The sequence below is a fragment of the Zea mays genome, chromosome 8, assembly GCF_902167145.1.
Source record: "Zea mays cultivar B73 chromosome 8, Zm-B73-REFERENCE-NAM-5.0, whole genome shotgun sequence".
Taxonomy (NCBI): domain Eukaryota; kingdom Viridiplantae; phylum Streptophyta; class Magnoliopsida; order Poales; family Poaceae; genus Zea; species Zea mays.
Window position 1 is genome coordinate 149,142,705 of NC_050103.1, and position 24,565 is coordinate 149,167,269.

The 24,565-nt window shown below is 49.6% G+C and overlaps 1 protein-coding gene across 1 annotated transcript; it reads left to right on the forward strand.

Annotated features, from left to right (window-relative positions):
* Nucleotides 1-13,536: 13,536 nt before the first annotated feature.
* Nucleotides 13,537-15,491, forward strand: LOC103636099 (heat stress transcription factor C-1a). The gene is made up of 2 exons (XM_008658465.2): nt 13,537-13,991; nt 14,109-15,491. The coding sequence occupies exons 1-2, from the start codon at nt 13,713-13,715 to the stop codon at nt 14,874-14,876; spliced, it is 1,047 nt and encodes a 348-aa protein (XP_008656687.1). The 5' UTR covers nt 13,537-13,712; the 3' UTR covers nt 14,877-15,491.
* Nucleotides 15,492-24,565: the final 9,074 nt, after the last annotated feature.

Genomic DNA, 24,565 nt, shown 5'->3' on the forward strand with positions numbered 1-24,565 from the left:
TTTCAATTTGTGAGTTCTTGAACTCCGTCCCGTTGTCGCTTCTTATTTTCTTGATCCTCAAGCCAAACTCATTTTGAGCTCGTCTCAAGAATCCCTTCAAAGTTTCTTGGGTTTGAGATTTATCCTGCAAAAAGAATACCCAAGTGAAGCGAGAATAATCATCCACAATAACTAGACAGTACTTACTCCTGCTGATGCTTATGTAAGCTATCGGGCCGAATAGGTCCATGTGGAGAAGTTCAAGTGGCCTATCAGTCGTCATGATGTTCTTGTGTGGATGATGAACACCAACTTGCTTCCCTGCTTGGCATGCGCTACAAATCCTGTCTTTCTCAAAATGAACATTTGTTAGTCCCAAAATGTGCTCTCCCTTTAGAAGCTTGTGAAGATTCTTCATCCCAACATGGGCTAGTCGGCGGTGCCAGAGCCAACCCATGTTAGTCTTAGCAATCAAGCAAGTGTCGAGTTCAGCTCTATTGAAATCAACTAAGTATAGCTGACCCTCCAACACTCCCTTAAAGGCTACTGAATCATCACTTCTTCTAAAGACAGTAACACCTGTATCTGTAAAAAGACAGTTGTAACCCATTTTGCATAATTGAGAAACAGAAAGCAAGTTGTAATCTAAAGAATCTACAAGAAAAACATTAGAAATAGAATGGTCAGGTGATATAGCAATTTTACCCAAACCTTTGACCAAACCTTGATTTCCATCCCCGAATGTGATCGCTCTTTGGGGATCTTGGTTTTTTCGTAGGAGGAGAACATTCTTTTCTCCCCAGTCATATGGTTTGTGCACCCGCTGTCGATGATCCAACTTGAGCCCCCAGATGCATAAACCTACAAAACAGATTTAGTTCTTGATTTTAGGTACTCAAACAGTTTTGGGTCCTTTGACATTAGATACAAGAACTTTGGGTACCCAAACACAAGTCTTTGATCCCTTTTGTTTGCCCCCAACATACTTGGCAACTACCTTGCCTGATTTGTTAGTTAGCACATAAGAAGAATCAAAAGTTTTGAAAGAAACATTATGATCATTTGATGCTTTAGGAGTTTTCTTCTTAGGCAATTTAGCATGGGTTGATTGCTAGAACTAGATGCCTCACTTTTATACATAAAAGCATGATTAGGGCTAGAGTGAGACTTCCTAGAGTGAATTCTCCTAATTTTGTGTTCGGGATAACCGGCAGGATATAAAATGTAGCCCTCATTATCCTGAACCAAGGGAGCCTTGCCCTTAACAAAATTTGACAATCTTTTAGGCGGGGCATTAAGCTTGACATTGTTTCCCTGTTGGAAGCCAATGACATCCTTAATACCAGGGCGTCTCCCACTATAGAGCATGCTTCTAGCAAATTTAAATTTCTCATTTTCTAAGTCATGCTCATTAATTTTGGCACTAAGTTGAGCTATGTGATCATTTTGTTGTTTAATTAAAGCTAGGTGATCATGAATAGCATCAACATTAATATCTCTACATCTAGTGCAAAAAGTAACATGCTCAACGGAAGATGTAGAGGGTTTGCAAGTATCTAATTCAACAATCTTAGCATGTAAAATATCATTCTCATCTCTAAGATTGGAAATAGAAGCATTGCAAACATCTAAATCCTTAGCCTTAGCAATTAATTTTTCATTCTCAATTTTAAGGCTAGAAAGAGAAGCATTCAATTTGTCAATCTTAGCAATTAAATTGGCATTATCATTTCTAAGACTAACAATTCAATCATCACAAACATCAAACTTTTCAACCTTAGCAATTAATTTCGCATTTTCATTTCTAAGGTTGGAAACAATGTCATAGCAAGTGCTTAGCTCACTAGTTAATTTTCCATTTTTCTCTACCTCCTAAGCATAAGCATTTTTAACTTTAACATGCTTTTTGTTTTCTTTAATTAGGAAATCTTCTTGGCTATCCAAGAGTTCATCCTTCTCATGAATAGCGCTAATCAATTCATTTAATTTTTCCTTTTGTTGCATGTTTAAGTTGGCAAAGAGAGTAAATAAATCATCCTCATCATCACTAGAATTAGCCTCATCACTAGAGGTTGCATATTTAGTGGAGGACCTTGATTTTACCTTCTTCTTGTCATCCTTTGCCATGAGGCATTTGTGGTCGACGTTGGGGAAGAGGAGCCCTTTGTTGACGGCGATGTTGGTGGCGTCCTCGTCGGATGAGGAGTCGGTGGAGCTCTCGTCGAAGTCCCACTCCCGGCAAACATGGGCATCGCTGCCCTTATTCTTGTAGTACCTCTTCTTTTCTCTCCTCTTTCCCTTCTTGTCGTCGCCCCTGTCACTATCACTAGATAATGGACATTTAGCAATGAAATGACCGGGCTTACCACACTTGTAGCAAACCTTCTTGGAACGGGGCTTGTAATCTTTCCCCTTCCTTTGTTTGAAGATTTGGCGGAAGCTCTTGATGATGAGCGCCATCTCCTCATTGTCGAGCTTGGAGGCGTCGATGGGGACTCTACTCGGTGTAGAGTCTTCTTTCTTCTCCTCCATTGCCTTGAATGCAACGGGTTGTGCTTCGGGTACGGAGGAGGAGGCGCCTTGCTCGATGATCTTCTTGGAGCCTTTGATCATCAATTCAAAGCTCACAAATTTGCCTATCACTTCCTCGGGAGACAATAGTTTATATCTTGGATCACCACGAATTAATTGAACTTGAGTGGGGTTAAGAAATACGAGTGATCTAAGAATAACCTTGACCATTTCATGGTCATCCCACTTGGTGCTCCTAAGGTTGCGCACTTGATTCACCAAGGTTTTTAGCCGGTTGTACATGGCTTGCGGATCTTCTCCTTGGTTTAGCATGAAGCGACCGAGCTCCCCCTCGATCGTCTCCCTCTTGGTGATCTTCGTCACCTCGTCTCCTTCGTGCACCGTTTTGAGTACGTCCCAAATCTCCTTGGCGCTCTTCAATCCTTGCACCTTGTTATACTCCTCTCGACTTAGAGAGGCGAGGAGTATTGTGGTGGCTTGTGAGTTGAAGTGCCGGATTTGGGCAACTTCGTCCGAATCATAGTCCTCATCCCCTACGGATGGTACCTGTACACCAAACTCAACAACGTTCCAAATACTAGTGTGGAGTGAGGTTAGGTGATGTCTCATTTTATCACTCCACATGTTATAATCTTCACCGTCAAAAACCGGTGGTTTGCCTAATGGAACGGAAAGTAATGGAGCACGTTTATAAATGCGAGGGTAGTGTAGGGGAATCTTACTAAACTTCTTGCGCTCATGGCACTTAGAAGTTACGGACGGCGCGTCGGAGCCGGAGGTGGATGGCGACGAAGAGTCGGTCTCGTAGTAGACCACCTTCCTCGTCTTCTTTTTCTTTTCGCCACTCCGATGCGACTTGTGTGAAGGGGATTCCTTCTCCTTCCACTTGTTGCGGGACTCTCCCGATGGAGCCTTCCCGTGGCTTGTAACGGGCTTCTCGCTGGTCACTATCTCCATCTTGGCGTGATCTCCCGACATCACTTCGAGCGGTTAGGCTCTAATGAAGCACCGGGCTCTGATACCAATTGAAAGTCGCCTAGAGGGGGGTGAATAGGCGAGATCTGAAAATTATAAACTTAAGCACAACTACAAGCCGGGGTTAGCGTTAGAAATACAAGCGAGTCCAAAAGAGAGGGCGAAAACAAATCACATGCAAATAAGAATGGATGACACGGTGATTTGTTTTACCGAGGTTCGGTTCTTGCAAACCTACTCCCCGTTGAGGTGGTCACAAAGACCAGGTCTCTTTCAACCCTTTCCCTCTCTCAAACGATCACTTAGACCGAGTGAGCTTCTCTTCTCAATCAAATGGGACACTAAGTCCACTACAAGGACCACCACACAATTGGTGTCTCTTATTTTGATTACAAGTGTTATGGAAGCAAGAATGAGGAAGAAGAAAAGCAATCCAAGCACAAGAGCTCAAAAGAACACAAAAGTCTCTCTCTCTAGTCACTACTTTGTTTGGAGTGATTCCGGACTTGGGAGAGGATTTGATCTCTTTGTTTGTGTCTTGTATTGAATGCTATAGCTCTTGTATGAGGTTTGAAGGCTGAAAACTTGGATGCCATGAATGTGGTGTGGTTGGGGGTATTTATAGCCTCAACCACCAAAATGGTCGTTGGGGATGGCTTCTGTCGACGGGCGCACCAGACAGTCTGGTGCGCCACCGGACACTGTCCGGTGCGCCAGCCACGTCACCCAACCGTTAGGGTTCGACCGTTGGAGCTCTGACTTGTGGGGCCACCGGACAGCCCGGTGGTGCACCGGACATGTCCTGTAGACTGTTCGGTGCGCCTTCTGGCGCCTGCTCTGACTTCTGCGCGCGCAGGCGCGCACTGTAGCGCATTGAATGCCTTCTGCAGACGACCGTTGGCGTGAAGTAGTCGTTGCTCCGCTGGTACACCGGACAATCCAGTGTTACACCAGACAGTCCGGTGAATTATAGCGGAGCGGTCTCCCAAATCCCCGAAGCTGACAAGTTCAGCGTCGATCTCCCTGGTGCACCGGACAGTCCGGTGCGCCATACCAGGGCTGCCTTCGGTATACTTTGCTCCTTTGTTTTCAACCCTTTCTTTTATCTTTGTATTGGTTTGTTGTGAACCTTTGGCACCTGTAGAACATATTTTCTAGAGCAAACTAGTTAGTCCAATAATTTGTGTTGGGCAATTCAACCACCAAAATTCATATGGAAAAGGTTTGACCCTATTTCCCTTTCAATAAGTAGTACTTAAAAGTATCTTACAAAATCAAAATATATTACAAGCCACTTCCCAGTGGGCCCCTTGTTTTCTCCCTGCAGACCTAGCTACTCATCATCAGCGGGATCCCGCTGGAAGCACTCGGCCACCGCATCCACAGCATCTTGTACGCCCTCCCGAGCGGCGTCTTCGATGTCGGCCACCGGACCTGCGATCACCGGCACCAAGGAGATAGCCGGGTCGTGGCTCCGGAAACACGTCAGGATGTACTCTATTACTGACTGACAGAGTCTGCTGCCCTCGGCCTCCAGGCGGGCGCCAAGGATCTAGTCTAGGCGTCGGAGGCGGTCGACGGCGGAATCCAGCACCGAGAGCGCATTGGAGATGGACGCCAGCTGCTCCGACACTGGGATGGGGCTCACCCCCAGCGGCACCAGTGCCGAGCTCGCCTCACCGGCCTAGGCGGCGATACGTTGGACCCCAGCGCGATGCTCCACCCGGAGATCTTCAAGTGTCTTCCTCATCGCCTCCATAGCCTGGGAGCCTGGGGCCACCTGCGCCGCCTGGGCTGCCTGTGCAGCCTGCACCGCCTCTAACTAGCGGACCCGCTCCTTCTCCTCCAATGCCCGCTCCTTCTCCTCCGCCTCGAGCTCATAATCGGCCAGCATCTTATCCCGCCTCTCAAGCATTTCCTCCCTGAAGGTGAGGTCCTTCTCCCGCCAGGCGAGATCCGCCGCCCGCGTATCCAGAGAGGCATCCTTCTCCTTGAGGTTCTCTTCGGCCAGGGCAAGGCTGCTGGCCCTATCATCAAGCCCCTGATGCACCTTTCGCAGGCTCTCCACAGCCATGGCCTGCTGGTCCCACTGCTCCTCCAGCATCTTGTTGTAGGCATTCAACTTCTCCTGGAGCTCCATGACGACCTCCTCCCTCTGGCCCAAGTGCACCTCTTTCTTGGCTAGCCTCTTCTCCTTTCGGGTCACCTCCAGCTCCTGGGCGAACACCTTCAAGAGGTCCTTCCGGTAGTCCTTGCGGTCCCGCTCAAGCTCAGACCGCTCGAAGGCGAACTGGCAGGACACTGCCTTGGTGCGCTCCTCCAGCTAGGTACGCCAGTCGCTGAGGCGCTGGTGTTCAGCCTCAAGCGCCTCCCACTCCCGTAGGATCGCCGCCCCAGTCTCTTGGAGGGCCTGATGGGCATGAGACAACACCCGGGAGAGGGAAATCGACGCCGCTTCTAGCTCGGCGCCAGATCGGAGCCACCGCCCGAAAATCACCTTCGTCTCCTCCGAAGTGAGCGGCGGGTTGGAGCTGGATGTGCCCCCTGCGTCGGCCGCGATAGTGGTGACGGGCGCGGCTAGGGCCTCCTCTACCGCTGATGATGGTGTACTCGATGACATCGCTGTCGCTGAGGCTGTGGCAGCCGTCGGGGTAGTGGGGACCCCCTCCGCCGCTGCGGCACCGCCTGGTGTTGGCGCCGCTGCAGCCGGATCCACAGCTGGAGCCTGGGGGGCCTATGGCACTGTCTCGGCGGTAGCAGCCGGAGGCTGGTGAGGCACGACTTTGGATGCAGAAGGAGAAGAGGCCCTGATGAGCAAAGGATGGGTTAATACCCATTGACATGATAACTAGACCAGTGGAGAAATAAAAAGGGGCTACACTTACTTGGGGCCCTGGACCTTCTAGCGACCCTGGAAGCGGGACGTTCGCTGCCCCTGCTGCTGCTGTTGTTGCTGCTGTTGACGCTGCTGCTGCCCCTAGGGTGGCGGCGGCGAGCCCGATGGTGGCGGCGGTGGCAGTGGCGGCGGGTCTGATGGTGGTGGTGGAGGAGGACTGACGTGCCTCTGCACGCCCTAGGCCTGGGAGCCGGCCTCCTCGATCCCGCCAGCTGTCCTCTGATGCTTCTGGGGGGGTCTGAATCAAGGGGCGGATCCATGACGAAAGACACATCGGCACGGCGCAGTCGGTGTCGCCTCTCTCCCTCCGACCTCCCGGTGGCGCCCAGAGAAAAAGAGCCGCCCACAACCCCTTTGCCCTTGTCCGAGGAGCTGGGGGCCGCAGGAGGAGCTCTAGAGCCCGCATCAGTGGGCTGGGAACCTCCGGCCGGTACACCGGGAATATGGATCCCCCGGTGGGGGTCCCGACCACCGGTTTGGTGGATTGCCACGCCGCTCTCATCAAGGGTCGGCAGCCAGGACAGCACCACCGACCGCAGCCCTGGATCATCACAGAGCGGGCGAAATGCCCTAGGGAGGTATCAAGGATTCAGGGATAAAAGCCTCACTAGTGATCCCCTTCACTAAAACCTCCAATTCTGCCCAGGACAGGTCGGTCCCCGGCCCGCGCTGGATTCTGCCAATGTCACTAGGGCTGGTGAACCAGCAACACAGACGCGGCCTCCCCTGCAACGGCATGACCCGGTGCTTCAGAAAATCTCCGACCACGTGCATCAAGGTCAGACCACCGGCCGCCAGTTCCTTGATCCTGTCCAGTACGGGCTCGAACTCCGGCGCAAGGGACAGTTTGGCCCTCCATTGCTTCCGATCGAGTCTTGGTCCGTCGTTCGGTAGGGCAAGGCGGTCGATGGCCTCAGCACTGACAATCACCTAGTCATCGTGCCAGTTCTCCCACCTCGCGTCGCCAAGGGTGGCAATGTAGACCACGGTTGGATCTGACCTTGTTTCGAAATAGTAGGCACCGAGGTGGTCCTTGCCCTTCCCAGACCTCACCAGCACGAAGAAGTGGTGGAAGAGGGAAGTACAGGCCCCCACCCCCACGAACATCTCGCAGAGGTGGACGAAGATGGCCACCTGGAGGATGGAGTGGGGCGTGAGGTGCTGGAGCTGGAGTCCGAACTCCTCCAGCAGCAACAGGAAGAACGGCGAGATTGGCAGCGCCAACCCGCAAGAGAGGTAGGAGACGAAGAGCACGAACTCCCCGGCGGCGAGGTCACCGAGGGGAGTGGTGCCAGCCCGGATCCTCCCGGCGAACGCCGACGTGCTCCATCCGAGCAGGCGGCGCACCATGTCGAGCGCCTCCTCAGTCTGGAAACGCTTGGGATGAACCAGCGAGGCCATGGCGACTACGGCGGCGGAAAGCGGAAGAGCGCGAGTGCAAAGAGGCGCAGAGGCGGCGGAGACGAAAGGGCGCAACAGTTGGAAAGAATGCGGAAGCGTGACTGCCAACCGCGGGGTGAATCCCTTTTCAAGGAAGGCTCTCCCGCTCGCGCCCCAGGAAATCCCGTCCGACGCACACCAAGCGCCCGCAGCGACCCAGTCCCCGACATGCGGGCCCGGGTCCACATGTCATACACCTGGAGTACTGGTCTCTGAGTGCGGAGAAGGCGAACCGCCACACGGGGAATGAACCGCCGCATGACCACGCGTCGCTTCAGGGCTACTACAGGAAGATATTTTTCTAACCAAGGCGGCGGTAACGAGGCGCCCTGCGCATGACCCGATGGAACCGCCAGACGTGGGGCCGTGGGTCAGTCAGCCGTGGGGACAAATGTGGCAATCGACGTGACCGAGGGCGAACTGACAGCGCATACGTCACCAGATGCACTGAGTTAATGCAGCGCACGCAGAAGAGGCGCCCCCAGTCACCAGTCATGCCACGTTGACGCAAGTACGAGTTTTGGCCCCACCTGTAGGCTCGCATCCTCCCCTGAGGTGGGCCCGGGGGCCACTATCGGTACCCTGAAATAGGGGTACCCCTTACTACAGTGTGAAGGCACGGTGCCCATGCGGCTACCTCTAGTCGCATGGTAAACAACGCCCGACCCCACCATGTGGTCGACTCCTGGGTCGCCACGCGGCTACAAAAGACGATATACTCCAGGGTATCAACAGTGGGTCCGGACCCCATGGGGAAGTGCCGGACCCCTGTACGTACAGACCGGACCTCCGAGTAAGGACTAGAACCTCCACGGGTGTGCCTAGACCCCTGGGACGGGCCTCGGACCCCCCCTATGCAGGGCCCGGGTCACGCACAGCAAGGTCCCAGGACAAAACATGCACGGGCCTTGGACAGGACCCAGGCGGGGGTCCGGTGACGACACGTATCCGGACCTAGTCTGGTGCGGACCTGTCCGCTTGCGCCACTGCTCCTAGCCTTGGCGGAGACTCGATGCTGCCGCGTGGCCTACTGCGCGTGACGTAAGCCGACGAGCAGAGCCTGACGTAAAGGCCTCCGGGTTGCGCGGCCCCTGCATTTATTGCGGATAAGGCGCGTCGCCTGTCCGTCCCACTGACAGGCGATGTGCTGCCTCAGCATTTAATGAGCCCTATCTATTCCGCTGGCAGGGATGTGCCGCCTCAGCATTTAATGTGCCCTGTCCACTCCACTGGTAGGCGGCGACCAGGCCGTCCTGCAGGCGGCGTGCCTGTCCATTCCGTTGACAGGCAGTACGCCCGTGCTGCGAGGTGCACTATGCTCATCATCACTCTTTTACGTTGCCAGGGAAACTTCCACTGCACGCCAATGCTATGCAGACCGCAGATATCAGGGCACAAGGAGATTGCACTGGCTACCAGCATTAGTTGCTTCAAGTGTTACATCCGTTATGTCCCTGGGCCCGCATGTCGGGGCTCAGCACCCTTGTACGTGCCCTCCTTTAGCTATAAAAGGGGAGGCACGCAAAGTTACAAGACTCAGACACAATTAGACTCAGCTCAGGCTCACAAGTTCATACAAGCTCTCAAGCTCAATACATCACACAGTGGAGTAGGGTATTACGCTCCGGTGGCCCGAGCCACTCTAAACCCTTGTGTGTTCTTGTGTTCGTTCATCGCTTAGCAGACAAGCAAAACGCTTAGGCCCCTCCTCATCTTAGGATTTAGGGCGGGTGCGTTCCGCCACCCATCCGAAGAATTTCCTCTCCAACAATGTTGGAGTACAAGACCCTTCATCAAGTCTAAGTGAACCTTCTTCTTCATATATTTAGCAAGCAGCTGATTAAAAGTAGGGCCGACTATGGAGCTAGCCATACGTCTTGGAAGTGTTTTGATTCCTAGTATCTGTTTTAGGATTGTGGTCTGACGGTCTGAGGTCGCTGCTACTTATGGTCGTCTGCGGACCGTCCGGCCTTCATAGCCGGTTTGTCCGTGCTTGTCCCAGACTGTCCGGCCTTAGTGCCCGGACCGTTCGGCATATGCAGGACATGTGTCCGTGATCGGGTGTCCGATCAAGCTTGCCCCCGGCACCTCCGGTCTTTCTTTTGTCCGGAGCCTTTCGAATAACCACTCTGCATGACATATTTGTCGTGCGAGGATCACCAATGACAATATTTTTATCTTTGCTTTTATCGGCCACACATGGCCGAAATAAGCCGGACGATCTACGAGTGGACTTGAAGGTCCAATACTATTCTCGAAATGTCCAATCACGTCGGGCAATGCTTGCGGCCCTTGTGATGAGCTTTATGTGACTCCGGACTATCCGGTGTTGGGTGTCAGACAGTCTGATGGAGGGCCGGATGGTTCAAGATCGTGTGCGGATGTTTCGGTCGTGCTTAGAGTCGACCCACCGTTTAGCGAATATGGCGATGGCGGTCTTCTTGGATATGAGTGCAACGATATACGAGAATATGGCTGGGGAAATCTATTTGTTGCTAATGTGTTTGACATAATTGTTTCGGTGTAATTCATGTGATAAAAAATTAGGCATGTGAATTTTTGCTAATGCATGCACCATATTCTCTATACCCTAGGTGATACTTTTAATCCGATTATCAAAAAAAATTAATAGATTGAATATCATTGGTTGACTTGGCATCACATACCGTGGGGAGCTGCTGCAACACGGCTGACATGTAACCGACATTTATTTCCCTCTCCTGGACGATGTTCTAGTTGCGATCTACCCTGAAGTGCGAGAAGTACCACTTCTTCGCCACCTTGAGTACCTGATCTTAGTGTCACTGGAGCTTCGCATCCAGCTTCATGTCATCTTCTATTTTTATGCTCAGCGTCCAACAAATTAGTCAGACTTGTGTCACTGTTTGGAGAAACACCGTTGAGATCTTTAGAATCGGCCATATAAGCCTAATTTTGTAGATCTGCAACCTTCGTCCCCAGTGGAGTCGCCAAAAAGTGTGTTGTCACCGATTTGGACGCCAAACAATGAGAGATGAACCACCTGGTGGTGCCCTCTATGGTGGCGTGGATGGTTCATGGCTTTGGGTCAGATGACCCGCGACCTGGGTGTAGGATCGACGCCTTTCCTGCACGCTTTCGAACGGTCCACGCCTAGGGCCGGACTATCCACAATGGTGCAGGGTCGTCTTTCTCCTCGTCGAAACCTAGATCTCGCTACCTGTGAGAGAGATCTTAAGGTGCTCCGGGTTGACAGATCACCCGGAGCGTCGCCAGGCGAGGTAGAGTCGCCTGATAATAAAGAAGGTGGAAGTGGTGGAGACTAAGATGAAATAGAACTTGCCCCACCAAGGGGGATCTCGTCAGGGCAAGATCCTAGAGTTGTCTTGGGCTGGCAGACTACCCAAAACGGATCGAAATGTCGTAGAGTTGATTAGAGGTGGAGGTGGATATGTGGAAAGCTACAACTAGACTATGCATCATCTAATCCTAGGGTAGGAAAGATAAAAGAATGATAAAGAAAGTAATTGATTCGATTAGAATGTATTCGGGGTTCTCAATCGGTCGTACCCCTTCATATATACAGGGGTAGATTTGGACCCGTTTCTAGATAATAGCTAACAAATCCCACATGATTAGATGGATAACCACGCACGAGACAAAAATAATCGCCCGAGTTAAGCTGATCGATGGGCACGGACTATCCCGACCGTAGGGTCGGACCATCCGCCACTTTTGGTATTCAACATTTCCATAAACCCACGTCCAGAGATAATAAATACATAATTCAATTTTTGTATTAGATTGTGTCGCAACACACGGATACATTGGCTAGTTATAAAAAAAACTCTAAGACCTTGTTTGGATACTCTCGTATTCACCTTAATTTACATGCATTGAAGTGGATTGGGGTGTAATTTAGTTTAAGTTACACCTTAATTTATCTCAACACATATAAATTGAGGTGAATAGGAGAGTATCAAACCAGGCCTAAAGATCAGCACCACTCTTTGCTTGCACGATCGCCGGCTGATAAAGCCTGTGCGCAAAATAATCCTCCATGCCCGATTTGGATGACATGTACTCAGCATGGGGAACAACTAGGGATTGGCATGCATGATGATGCATGATGTATCCCATTCCCATCCCATCCTAGACCCATATCACCAACAGCAAGTAGGCTCCAAGGGGACAAGATTTTTTTCGAAAGGAGCACAGCTACAACCTAGCGTGCGGTTTTTTTTTTTTTGGGTGAATTAGATTTTCCAACTAGATTTCAGTTCAGGTTTTATATTTCAATTATAAGGAAATCTAACCATAAAACTAATTGCATAGGTCATAGCTAATTCAAAAGATGAATATATTAAACCTAATTAATTTATAATCAACATATTTTTACTATAGAGAAAACAGAATTAACTATAGTTAGTAGATTTGTCTCATAAATTAGCAATTAGTTTATAAGTGTATTATATTTAGTCTTCCAATTACCATGAAAAAAGTAGACTAAAAATTTAGTCGGGATGATCCAAACACTCACCGCTTAGGGCCACGCCAATCCATATGGATTGGATGGGATTGAGTGAGTTTAAATCCATAGCAAATCAAAATCTCTCCTAAGTCGCTCTTATTCCCGTCCAATCCACATGATATGAAAATAACCGAACAGTACCTTAGAGCATCACCAACAAAAAACATAAAAGGAGTTGTATTTTGAAATATAGAACTCTACCACAAAAACCTACTCCAATAAAGGTCCCAATTCACCAAAAAAAAATATTTAAATAATTATAGAGTAGGTTATAAATACAGGACCCTATATGCTAGAGCAAAATCTTCGTTCTGTATACTATTTCTAACCTTTCGTTTTCTAAATAGTACAGTGGTCTATTTCCTAATAGTATGATATAGGACTTAACTGTTGCACTTGTAAATGTTTTTTTTGTGTGGCCTTGAGCACTTCAAATTAGATTCTATTTTAACTTTTAGGACTCGAGTTTCCAACGAGAAACGAGAGTGCCCACTAGTGACCCGGGCCCACCACCCATTTTCTTTGGCGATCGAGGAGGCAAGCTAAAAAAAGAACTCAGGCCATATCGATCTGATGCTGGGCCCTTGGCTGATCGAGACGATTTGATCTGTGCATCTCCATCCGCATCCGCTCGGCAGGTCGCGCATGCAGCTAGCGGGCTGGCTATTAGCTAATCCACCCTGCGCACGCTGCACAGTCGTTGCACACAGACACAGTGCACTGCACTGCGCACGGCGGCTGCGCTAGCTCCCAAGTTTCGCGCGTATATGCATCCGCCGCTAGAGTAGGCAGTCGGATGACCTGCATGCATTTTATTAATTAATGGCAGAGAAAGATTACCCGCATCATCTTTATTATTTCCTCACACACTGTGGGATCATCACGCATGCATCGGTCCAAAGGCGCGCATGCACAGTCTTGCGGCACCTAAAATCTCTCGCGATGGCGACTCCACACGAGTCTGGACGCGAGGACGGATCACGAGCTCGCCACTTGTCTCCCCGGCCGCCGGATCGGAGAGCTTAGCTAGGACATGCGTGCGCTCTTCGGTCCCCTTGCTTCTAGTTCTACTAGTAGCTTATTAGTCATGTCCCGGTACGGTCCTGTCACGCACGGCGACGGACGGTGGTGGTGGTGATGGACTGATGGTGGCCATATATAATTAGTTAACCCGCCCCCGCCTGCAGCAACCCGCCCCCGCCTGCCTTTTGAGAGAATTGACCTCGATCCATCCACAAACCACGGGCGCTTGCCTGCTGCGTGCTGAGCGGAGCGGACGGCCGGGGCCGACGACGGCGCTGAAGGCGAGGCCCGATCGTGTCTCCGATATATATATTTGCCATCGCCCGCCCGGTTCTCGTCAAGCCTTCCGGCCGGCTGATGATGGACGGCCTCCACACCGACCTCGCGCTGGGGCTGCTCGGGTGCGGCGGCGTCGGCGTTGGTAGTAGCGGACGAGGCGAGCAGCTCCAGACAGCGCCCTTCGTGGCCAAGACCTACCAGATGGTGTGCGACCCGCGGACGGACGCGCTCGTCCGGTGGGGCAGCGAGAACAACAGCTTCGTCGTCGTCGACCCGGCCGGCTTCTCCAGGCTGCTCCTCCCCTGCTTCTTCAAGCACCGCAACTTCTCCAGCTTCGTGCGCCAGCTCAACACATACGTAAGTGCGCCAGTCAGTGAGGCGAGGCTACCACAGCCATGGATCCTCCGATCCCTCACAGCCTCACACGCTGTCCTGTACACTTACCTGGAGCCATGGTCCTCCGGCTGCATGCAGGGGTTCCGGAAGGTACACCCGGACCGGTGGGAGTTCGCGCACGAGTCGTTCCTGCGTGGCCAGACGCACCTGCTGCCGCGCATCGTGCGCCGCAAGAAGCGCGGCGAGGGAGCCTGCACCTCCTCCGGCGGCGATGCGCAGGCGCAGTACGCGGCGGCGGCGGCCGGCTGCTGCATCAGTATGGGCGGCGAGGACCATCGTACGGAGGGGGAGGCGGAGGCGGCGGTGCTCGAGGAGGTGCAGCGGCTGCGGCAGGAGCAGACGGCCATCGGGGAGGAGCTGGCCCAGATGAGCCGGCGCCTGCAGGCCACAGAGCGGCGGCCCGACCAGCTCATGTCCTTCCTCGCCAGGCTCGCCGAGGACCCCGACGGCGTCACGCGCCACCTCGTCGAGCAGGCCGCCGAGAAGAAGCGCCGCCGCATGATGCAGCTCGCCTCCCAGCCCGTCCGCCGCCTCCCGCCTCCGCCTCCGCCACCGCCAGTACTCCACCACCCGCTGCTGGCGCTCGGAGGCGCCGCCGCCGCCGCCGCCAAGGGCCTGGACGGCGGCTGCCAATGGGCGGAGCAGAAGAAGCCGTCTGTCGTGCTCACCGCCGCCTTCGATCATCCCGCCGCCAGCTACTGCGGGGCGCAGCATGCTGTGCCGAATCTCGGAGGCGGCAACGGCGGCGGCGGCATCAACGGCATGGGCCTGACCGCTGACGAGACCGCGGTAGAGACCACGACGACCCCCTTCCCGTTCTGCCTGCTCGGCCAGGGTTTCTTTTGACCCGGCCGCCCCCGTAAATCATGCACGTGCACGTTCTACCCGTACGTAGCCTCGCACCTGCTGCTCGATCTGCACATCATCGTTCTGCTTCCTCTGCACATCGCCATGACATCTGATGTTAATTATCACAAAATGAGCACAGGCTATTATTGCATGCTACTACTGCATGATCTATTGTATGTAATCATGCATTAGTTCTAGCGATTAGCCCTTGCATTTGTTTGGTTGGACCTGGACATCATACTAGCTAGTCGTCGTCGACGCGAGAGCGCGCGGCACACGCGCACTGTCAGTCGTCTGCCACTGCCCACATCTTCGTGTCCTCCAGTGCTCTCAGGGGATTAAACTAAGATCGCCGCAATTCGGCGCGCGTTACTTTCGCTGCAAATTGACTTCTGTCTACCTGAAATGACTCACTTTAGCTTGTTTACGCATCATATGCGATGCTGGCGTATGTGATAGTGGTAGTGGTACCCCGGTGGTGTGGTGGTGCAACCGCTCTAGCTAGTTTATGCCTCGGAGATGCTTTCCGCGGGGCCCACGGCTCAGCCAATAGGAAGCCGATGTGTATCTATTGGTCCAGATGTCGGTTTCGGTTATGAAAACCTTTGTATTCAGAGTGGTGATGGTGTTAGATTTTCTGTGTTTTTTTAAGAGGGGGAGTGCGGTGATGATGTTAATTAAAGTTGTGATTTGGACGTTGATGTTGAAAGGGATCGGAGAGAGGAAACTCGAAGACCTTAGGGCTCACCAGAGGCTGCCGTCCAAATCGACGAATGGGTGCAGGCCATGCCCATTTTGTCACCTGCTTCTTGTGATTACATATAAATCTGAATTCGTTGTTCAGAAGTTTCGTGGTTTTTTTTAGTGTATACTTTATTCTGAGATACGGACTGTGCCTTAATTTTAAAGGCTGGTCACAAAACCAAGATAATCTCGCTCATTAACGACACCATACCACCGTAAAATATATATGCAAATAAGGCCCGGTTTGAAACATCTAGATTTAGCTGCTAAAATTAGTTGCAGAGGTTCCAAACATCCCTAATATTGGTCACTCCTTTTTTATTCTTTCGAAGTAAAAAACAAGGCAACATAATTTAGAATCAAGCCTCATCTTCGTCCTTTATCCCTTATACGTGTACACAGTGTATATCCTGATCAAAATTTATTCATTACATGTTACGTCATGTGTATGTCGGCACAATGCTACTTTTTTTTTGTAATTGATCCAATGCAACACAAGAATACTACCAACAATAATGTATATCTTTATCCATACAATATATATACCACTCAACTGCTAGGTTCCAACGATCGATTTCAAGTAAACACTAACACATGCATCGAACATTTCATACACGTTTATGGTTTGTCAAAGAAATTAATTAATGCATACATGTACCCTTCGGCACGAGGATGCGGGGACGAGGGGGCGGCGTTGGGGACGACGGTGTTGAGGACGAGGCGGTGGCAGCGGCGCTCCGAGGCGACGCACGGGCGGGCGGGCGGCGATGGCACGATGGTGGGCTGGCGAGGAGGCGAGCTCGCGCGGCAGCGCGCAGGTGCTTTAGGCGGCGGAGAGTGTTTAGATGGAATGGGGACGTGAGCCCCCGGTCAGGGTTAAGTGAACATTTTTGCCGGGTGCCCACGATCTTGGATCTAACAATTGGCAAGGAAGACTTTACTGAGTGCCACCTTACGATAACTAGACAAAGATTATTTTAGTCTTTTTAAAAAACTTTGTCGAGTGTTCCGTGATACCTTTCCATCACACCGGCCAAAGTATATTTTCAGTATATTTTTCTTTTTTCATCAACTTTTTGTGGTGTGATCCGGACGGTCCGCGCCTGTGAACCGGACGGTCTGCGCATGCGCAGAGCAGTTTAGGGTTCCGAGTTTTGTGCTACTGTTGTTAGCTAGATTCGCAGAAATAGCTCGGAAATTAGTTTGTAAAGGGTCCAGCCCCCCTCCTTTATAAATAGAGAGGTATACGACCGATTTGGAATGATCAATTAAACTTTCAATCAATACAATTTACATCTTATCCTAGGAGTAGTTCTAGTCTAGTTTAGGTTTAGTCTTCCAATCCTCGAATTCTTCGCTTCTCTTTGGCTCTACGTCGATTAGAGGAGTCTCGGTTGGCCTGTCCGAGCCTAGACAACTCCTAGGATCTCTTCTCCCCGACGGGGTCCCTCCCGGGAGCGAGATCCAGACGCCACCGGCGATTTTCCGCCGCCCCTGCGCACGCGCGGACCGTCCGGCCCTAGGGCGCGGACCGTCCGACCGTCAGGCATGAAACCCTAGCCTCGCACCAGGTCGCGGACCGTCCGCCCCTATGCAGAGAGTACCGCCGCTGGTTCGTATTGAGTAATTGACGCCCCAAAAAGGTGTCAACATACTTTTTGGCGACTCCGCTGGGGAAAACACATCTAGACCCATCAAATCGGCCCTCAATGGTCGGTTCAAGGGATAGTTCTGAAGTCTCCCCCAACAACATCATAGAGCCGATTTGGGAAACCTTGCCGGCTGACGAACAGCTCCAGTTCGAGGAGCATAAGGAGCAGCTGATTCAAGAGGCGAGAGCAAAGTTTCTGGCCAACTTCAAGGTGGATAGGAACAATAAGGTCGTCCGACAACGGGCGACGGATCTGGCTTCGCTCTGACCCACACCAGATATCCCCAATGTAAATAATACAAACGAGCTACAATCTCTTAAGAATTATGTAGATGAACAGCGAGAACAAATGCAAAATATCATAGAGGGTATGCAAAACGATTATAGGAGACTAGTGCGTGCATTTGATAAATCTAGTACTGCAAATTTTTCATCGCACGAGGTTGAATTAGGGGGTAACAGCGTAATACATCGGCTATAGGTTATCACGACCAGTCACAACCCCTTTATGGGATGCCGATGGACACATACCCTGAGCAACCGCAAAGTGGCAGTAAGTCAGCCGATCTGCACAAGCCCGGACCGTCCGCACATGAGCGCGGACCGCCCGGGCCAGCAACAGCCGGGCCCATTTTTAATGAGTTACCCAGACATGCACCCGAGCCACCACATATGGCACAGATTCTAAACTACCCAGTCGGACCGTCCGCGTACAACGACGGACGGTCCGCATATAATCACGGACGGTCCAGGTACATGTCCGGACAGTCCGTGCATGAGTCTTTTGAGGAGGATTGTTACCTGAATCCTCACCCGTCCCAGCAACACTTCCCATCATACTATGCAATGCATCAGCCCATTAATACAAAATCCAGAGCCCAGGAAAGTTTTCTGGCCCCGCCTAGAAGGCCGAAAAGGAACGATCAATCCTATGAGCCATATAGGGCAAACGACAATGCACCACATAGCTTAAACCAGTGGGGGAAGACAACACGCTAATATCCAGCCAACCCCACCTATGTTTGACCAGAGAGCCGGTGGTCTCGCACCGGCTGCCATTGATATAGTGAGAGAGGAAATAGTCGGGGCGTTCTGAGATAAGCTCGGAGTAAGCATGGTACCTAGGGGGCAATCATATCGGAAACCTTATGACAACTGATTTGATCACCACCCATACCCCCAGGGAACCAGGATACCCGAATTCGCAAAATTTTCGGGCGACCAAGGAAAAAACACATGCGAACGCATAGGCCAGTTCTTAGCATAATTAGGAGAATTGGCCAACACAGAAGCATTTCGTGTGCGTGCGTGCGTTTATTTTCATTATCTTTAACAGGAACCACATTTGCATGGTACGCCACTTTACCTCCTAATTCTATTTCGTCATGGGGGAGTTAGAACAAAAATTCCATGACCATTTTTTCTCTGGTGACTATGAGTTAGATTTGGTAGACCTAGTAGCCCTGCGACAGGGGAAGGAAGAATCGGTTAATGAATACATCCGAAGGTTCCAGGATACAAGAAACCGATGCTTCCAAATACACTTAGCAGAAAAACAGCTAGCAGGATTAGCCTTTAATGGACTGTGATGTTATTTAAAAGAAAGATTAGAAGGCATTCAATTTTTCACGCTACCACAATTACACCAGAGAGCTTTGGTCTGTGAAAGCCGAAGCAAAGAGACTGCCAAAACCATTCGTCACAATGTTCATATAGTAGAGTGCGACCAAAGTAGCTCGGACGACGAATCAACAGAAGTATACACTACTGAAATGGTTTGGCCAAAGCAGGCCAAATCTTCGGCTTGTTCCTCCTTACAGCCGGTTCAAAAGAAACAGCAAGAGGAGGTTAAATTTACATGTAATGTTGGTAAATGTGATAAAATATTTGATGAATTACTAAAAAATAGCAACATTAAAATAAATCGCATTGTTCCATCCGCTGATGAACTGAAACGTCGTGCATACTGCAAGTGGCATAACTCATTTTCTCATGCCACTAATGATTGTAATGTATTCCGTTGACAGATTCAATCGGCCATTAATTAAAGGACGATTGAAATTTCAGGAAATGCAGGTGGACACGGAGCCCTTTCCGATGAACATGATCGATTTTGAGGGCAAGAGGATCGAGGTTCGGCCAAACACACCCGATAAGGGCAAAGACAAAGAGATAATCATAGGCAACACAAGAGAGGCCGATGGCAATCATAAAATTTCTTGCAGAAAAGTGGTGGCCGAGAAGACTCCCGATGGAGGGGAGACTCTTAAAGTGACCATCACGACCTCCAGCGCTGGGGGGCAAGCGCAGACCAAGGAGCAGGAGCCCGTGTTGCGCATCTCGGACGGTCCGCCGCACAGGCGCAGATGGTCCGGGACCACACCGGACAGTCCGGAGAATTCCAGTGGACGGTCCGATCATACTCAAGACCCACAACAACTACGTACCTTCAAACCACAACGACCAGAGATAGGTACGTGGAAAACAAATACATTTAAAGCAGCTGGTTGGCTGGTCAAATCCGGCCCGACTTTCGATCAATTATTGTCCAAATATGTGAAAAAGAAGGCCGGCCCCAGTGACGGGCCAGCAAAGCGACCTCGCTCGCCCATTCGTGAACAATGTCAGGTAAGACCGATTGGACCACCCACCAATCGGAAGAAATGGAAGGTCATACTGTCCAATTGAGACCTAACATACCTATATGGACACCTCCACCCCCTTATCCACCTATGCCATATCCATGCACATATTTACCTCCACCATATGTCCCAAATCAAATGTGGGGCATGTCACCATATCCATTTGGGATGCCACAGTATCCTGCTTGGGGGGCACCCCAAACATCTGTATTCAACAGGTTGACACCTCCAATACAAGACCGATTGAGCGTCGCTCAATCCGGTCACCAGACACAGGCCCAACAAGATTGCCGGAGTGCTCGGCCTTAAAGGCCGACATATCCAGCAGGGGGCATATACCTGCAGTGACTGAAAGAACAACAAAAAAGGATATCATCAAAATAGGTACTGCAGATGTCATCATACAGGAAGATAATGAAGGGCCGATGATTTTTGGTGAATCGGCCAACACAACCAAAAAAGAAGATACGACTACCATCAAAACAGTCGGTCCAAAATACTTCATGCCTCGATGGTGCCCAGCGGGATTGACACGGTCCCAAAAGCGAAAATTACAATGCCTAAGCAAAAGAGAACCAGGAAAAGGAGGCGGAAAAGATATTAAATGACACACATCCACAGTACCCGCCACCGCAAAAGAAATGGAGACCAAAGGTCGTTGAGGAAAAGCAAACGACCACAAAAATAGAAAATAAAACAACACTTGTGCAGCACCCTATAGGTATGGTAGACAGTCCAGCTAAAAAGGCTGGACCATCTGCACCAGGCGCGGACCGTCCGACCCCTGAGTCCGGACCGTCCGCACCACACCAGGACGCCTCCGACGATGTGCCAACACCAATGGAGGAGGACGACCTACTGGGAGAAGACCTGGTCGACTACGAAGCTTCTCCAGAGCGCCCAGGTATGGATGTAAATGTTATTACATTTTCCACCGATTGTACTATTACCGGCGACGATGAACCTGTTGTTGCCCAGTTTGATTTTGGTCCTAAAGAAGCCGCCTTTACTAAACCAAAGGAATCGGTAAATCATTTAAAATCTCTCTTCGTGCGCGGTCACATTGATGGAATACTGATTGCTAAAATGTTGGTAGATGGAGGGACAACTGTAAATCTAATGCCTTATTGATTGTACAAAAAATTAGGTAAACAAGATGACGAACTTGTCAAGACCAACATGACCCTCAGCGGTGTCAAGACCAACATGACCCTCTGCTCCTGTATTAAAAGCACCACGAGCAGGAATACCATTCCGATTATACATTGCAGCTGAAGATAAGGTCATTAGGGCTGTTCTGACACAAGAAACTGAGGGAAAGGAGCATGTGGTGACATATCTAAGTCGGAGGTTGGTGGATGCTGAAACGAGGTACACTTTTATTGAGAAGTTATGCTTATGCTTGTTTTATGCATGCACCAAGTGTAGATGTTATTTACTGTCTAGTCATTGCAATGTTTCTTGTCAAGCCGATGTGATTAAATACATGTTGCATAACCCAATTATGAGTGGTAGAATTGGTAAGTGGGCTTATGCACTCATAGAATATGACTTGACCTATGAACCATTGAAATCTATGAGAGGCCAGGTCGTAGCGGATTTTATTGTAGAACATCGGATTAATGATACTCATAAACTAGACATGTCATACCTCAATATTACTCCTTGAACTTTATATTTTGATGGATCGGTTTGCAATGAAGGGCAAGGGATTGGCATTATGCTTGTTTCACCAAGTAATGTCTCCTTCGACTTCTCTAGCCGATTGAAAACTTATTGCACTAACAATCAAGCCGAATATGAAGCCCTTTTGTTCGGCTTGGAACTTTTAAATTGTATGAGAGTAAAACATGTGAAGGCATTTGGTGATTCTCAGCTGGTCGTCCAACATGTGTTAGAAGAATATCAAAATTTTGATGGTACTCTAAATAGTTACCTTGAAAAATGTTGGAGCATAATTCATTGTTTTGACGAATTCAGTATTCGGCATATCTCTAGAGTTGAGAATCATAGAGCTAACAATTTGGCACAAGATGCATCAGGTTATCGGATAAAGCGAGGGAGATTTCACAACACTGAAAATTGGATAACCGGTGCCGGGCCAATTCCCCAGGTTGCGAACCGTCCGAGTAAAGACTAGGGACCGTCCGAGGTTACCAGGAATGTTCTCCTAATTGATTCGACTGATAATAAAGTCGATACAAGTGATTGGAGGATGCCCATAACTAATTATTTACGAAATCCCAATATCAGGACAAATAAGAACATTCGGCGCACAGCTTTCAAGTATGTTTTGATGAGTGATGAACTCTACCGCTGAACAGTCAACGACGTCCTGCTTAAGTGCTTGGGCCCAGATGATGCTATATTAGCTATGGCCGAAGTATATGAAGGAATTTGTGGTACCCATCAATCGGCTCTAAAGATGAAGTTGTTGTTGCGAAGGTCTGGTTTTTATTGGTCTAACATGATAGCTGATTGTTTCAAGTACTACAAAGGATGCCAAGTGTGTCAAAAATTCGGCGATCTACAGTTGGTCCCTGCAGCCGAATTACATCCTATCATCAAGCCTTGGCCTTTCAGAGGATGGGGATTAGACTTTATAGGAGAAATTAATCCTTCATCATCAAAGGGGCACCAGTTCGTGTTAGTTGCCACTGACTACTTTACCAAATGGACTGAAGTCGTTGCTCTGAAGAACATGACACACAAGGAGGTAATTGAGTTCATAACTGAGCATATTATTCATAGATTCAGCATTCCCCAGACCATGACTACAGATCAAGGAACTTCTTTTATGTCAAAGGAGGTACGTGAATTTGCTGAATTATATAGAATTAAGTTGCTTAATTCATCTCCATATTATGCTCAGGCCAATGAACAGGCCGAGTCTAGTAATAGGACATTGATTAACTTGATAAAAAAAGAAGATATCCAATAATCCTAAGCATTGGCATAAGATTTTGTCTGAAGCTTTATGGGCTCACAAAATATCTAAACATAGTGCTACTAAAGTATCTCCTTTTGAGCTTGTCTATGGGCAGGAAGCAGTGTTGCCTGTGGAAATAAGTTTGAATGCTGTCAGGTGCGCCAGACAGAATGATCTAACCGTCATTGATTATTATAATTCAATGATGGATAATATTGATGAGGTGACCGACAAGAGGGTGATAGCTTTGGGAGCAATAAAAAAGGACAAGATCATGGTAGCCAGAGCCTACAACAAGAAGGTCAAAGAAAAGTCATTTCAAGTAGGGGACCTGGTGTGGAAGACCATCCTGCCTCTAAGGAATAAAGACCGAAAGTTTGGGAAATGGTCGCCAAGCTGGGAGGGTCCTTATAAAGTAAAACAGGTAATGTCTGGTAACGCCTATTTACTACAAACATTACAAGGCAAGGATTTGCCCAAGGCTTTGAATGGGTGTTTCCTCAAGCAGTACCATCCTAGTATGTGGCAAGATACTTAAGAAAACCGATGTAATCACATCGTGTTATGATGCTTTTGGTTTGCTAAGCTCCACCAAAAGGCAGGGGGCATATGTTGGGCATCAAATTGAGAGGGCGGACGGTCCGGCCCTGAGGCCGGACGGTCCAGACAGTCTGCGCCTATGGACCGGACGGTCCGCGCATGCGCAGAGCAGTTTAGGGTTCCGAGTTTTGTGCTACGGTTGTTAGCTAGATTCACGGAAATAGCTCGGAAATTAGTTTGTAAAGGGTCCAGCCCCGTCCTCTATAAATAGAGAGGTATACAACCGATTTGGAATGATCAATCAAACTTTCAATCAATACAATTTACATCTTATCCTAGGAGTAGTTCTAGTCTAGTTTAGGTTTAGTCTTCCAATCCTCGAATTCTCCGCATCTCTTTGACTCTATGTCGATTAGAGGAGTCTAGGCCGGCCTGCCCGAGCCTAGACAACTCCTAGGATCTCTCCTCCCCGATGGGGTCCCTCCTAGGAGCGAGATCTAGGCGCCGCCGACGATTTTCCACCGCCCCTGCGCACGCGCGGACCGTCCGGCCCTAGGGCGCGGACTGTCCGGCCGTCAGGCAGGAAACCCTAACCTCGCACCAGGTCGCGGACCGTCCGGCCCCTGGCCGCGAACCGTCCGCCCCTGTGCAGAGAGTATTGTCGCTGGTTCGTATTGAGTAATTGGCGCCCCAAAAAGGTGTCGTCAGGTACCTAAAACCCGATAGGTTTTTACCCCATTAGGGTATGGATTTGGATCAATTTTTATACCTATGGGTTTGTTAATGGACATAAATCTATATCCAATGGATTCATCGGTACGAATTTGTTCCTACAGTATCCAAGCTCGTGGAGCCGTGGGGTTTTTAAACCCGACCAAACCTAGTGTATATTGTCATTTTATTTTATAAACGAACAACAAACTTATTATCTCTCATTTACTTCCTAATTTTTATCAAATGGTGAATGTATAAGAAGTTTGTGAGGGTGTTGCTTGTTTGCTATTATAGTTTTTACTAGCGTTATATATGTGGTGGATGGATAACTTAGTGCAAGGTTAATTGCTTATACAACTTATTATTTGTATTTCATTCTCTCTACTAATAATTTTTATACCAAATCATGAACTCGTTGTTCATCACATAGTTTTTGGACCATGATCTTATTAATCATTACGATATT

Coding starts and splice junctions, on each gene's coding strand:
- LOC103636099 (XM_008658465.2), top strand. CDS start 13,713: ATGATGGACGGCCTCCACACCGACCTCGCGCTGGGGCTGCTCGGGTGC. Junction 13,992..14,108: donor TGCGCCAGCTCAACACATAC/GTAAGTGCGCCA, acceptor GGCTGCATGCAG/GGGTTCCGGAAGGTACACCC.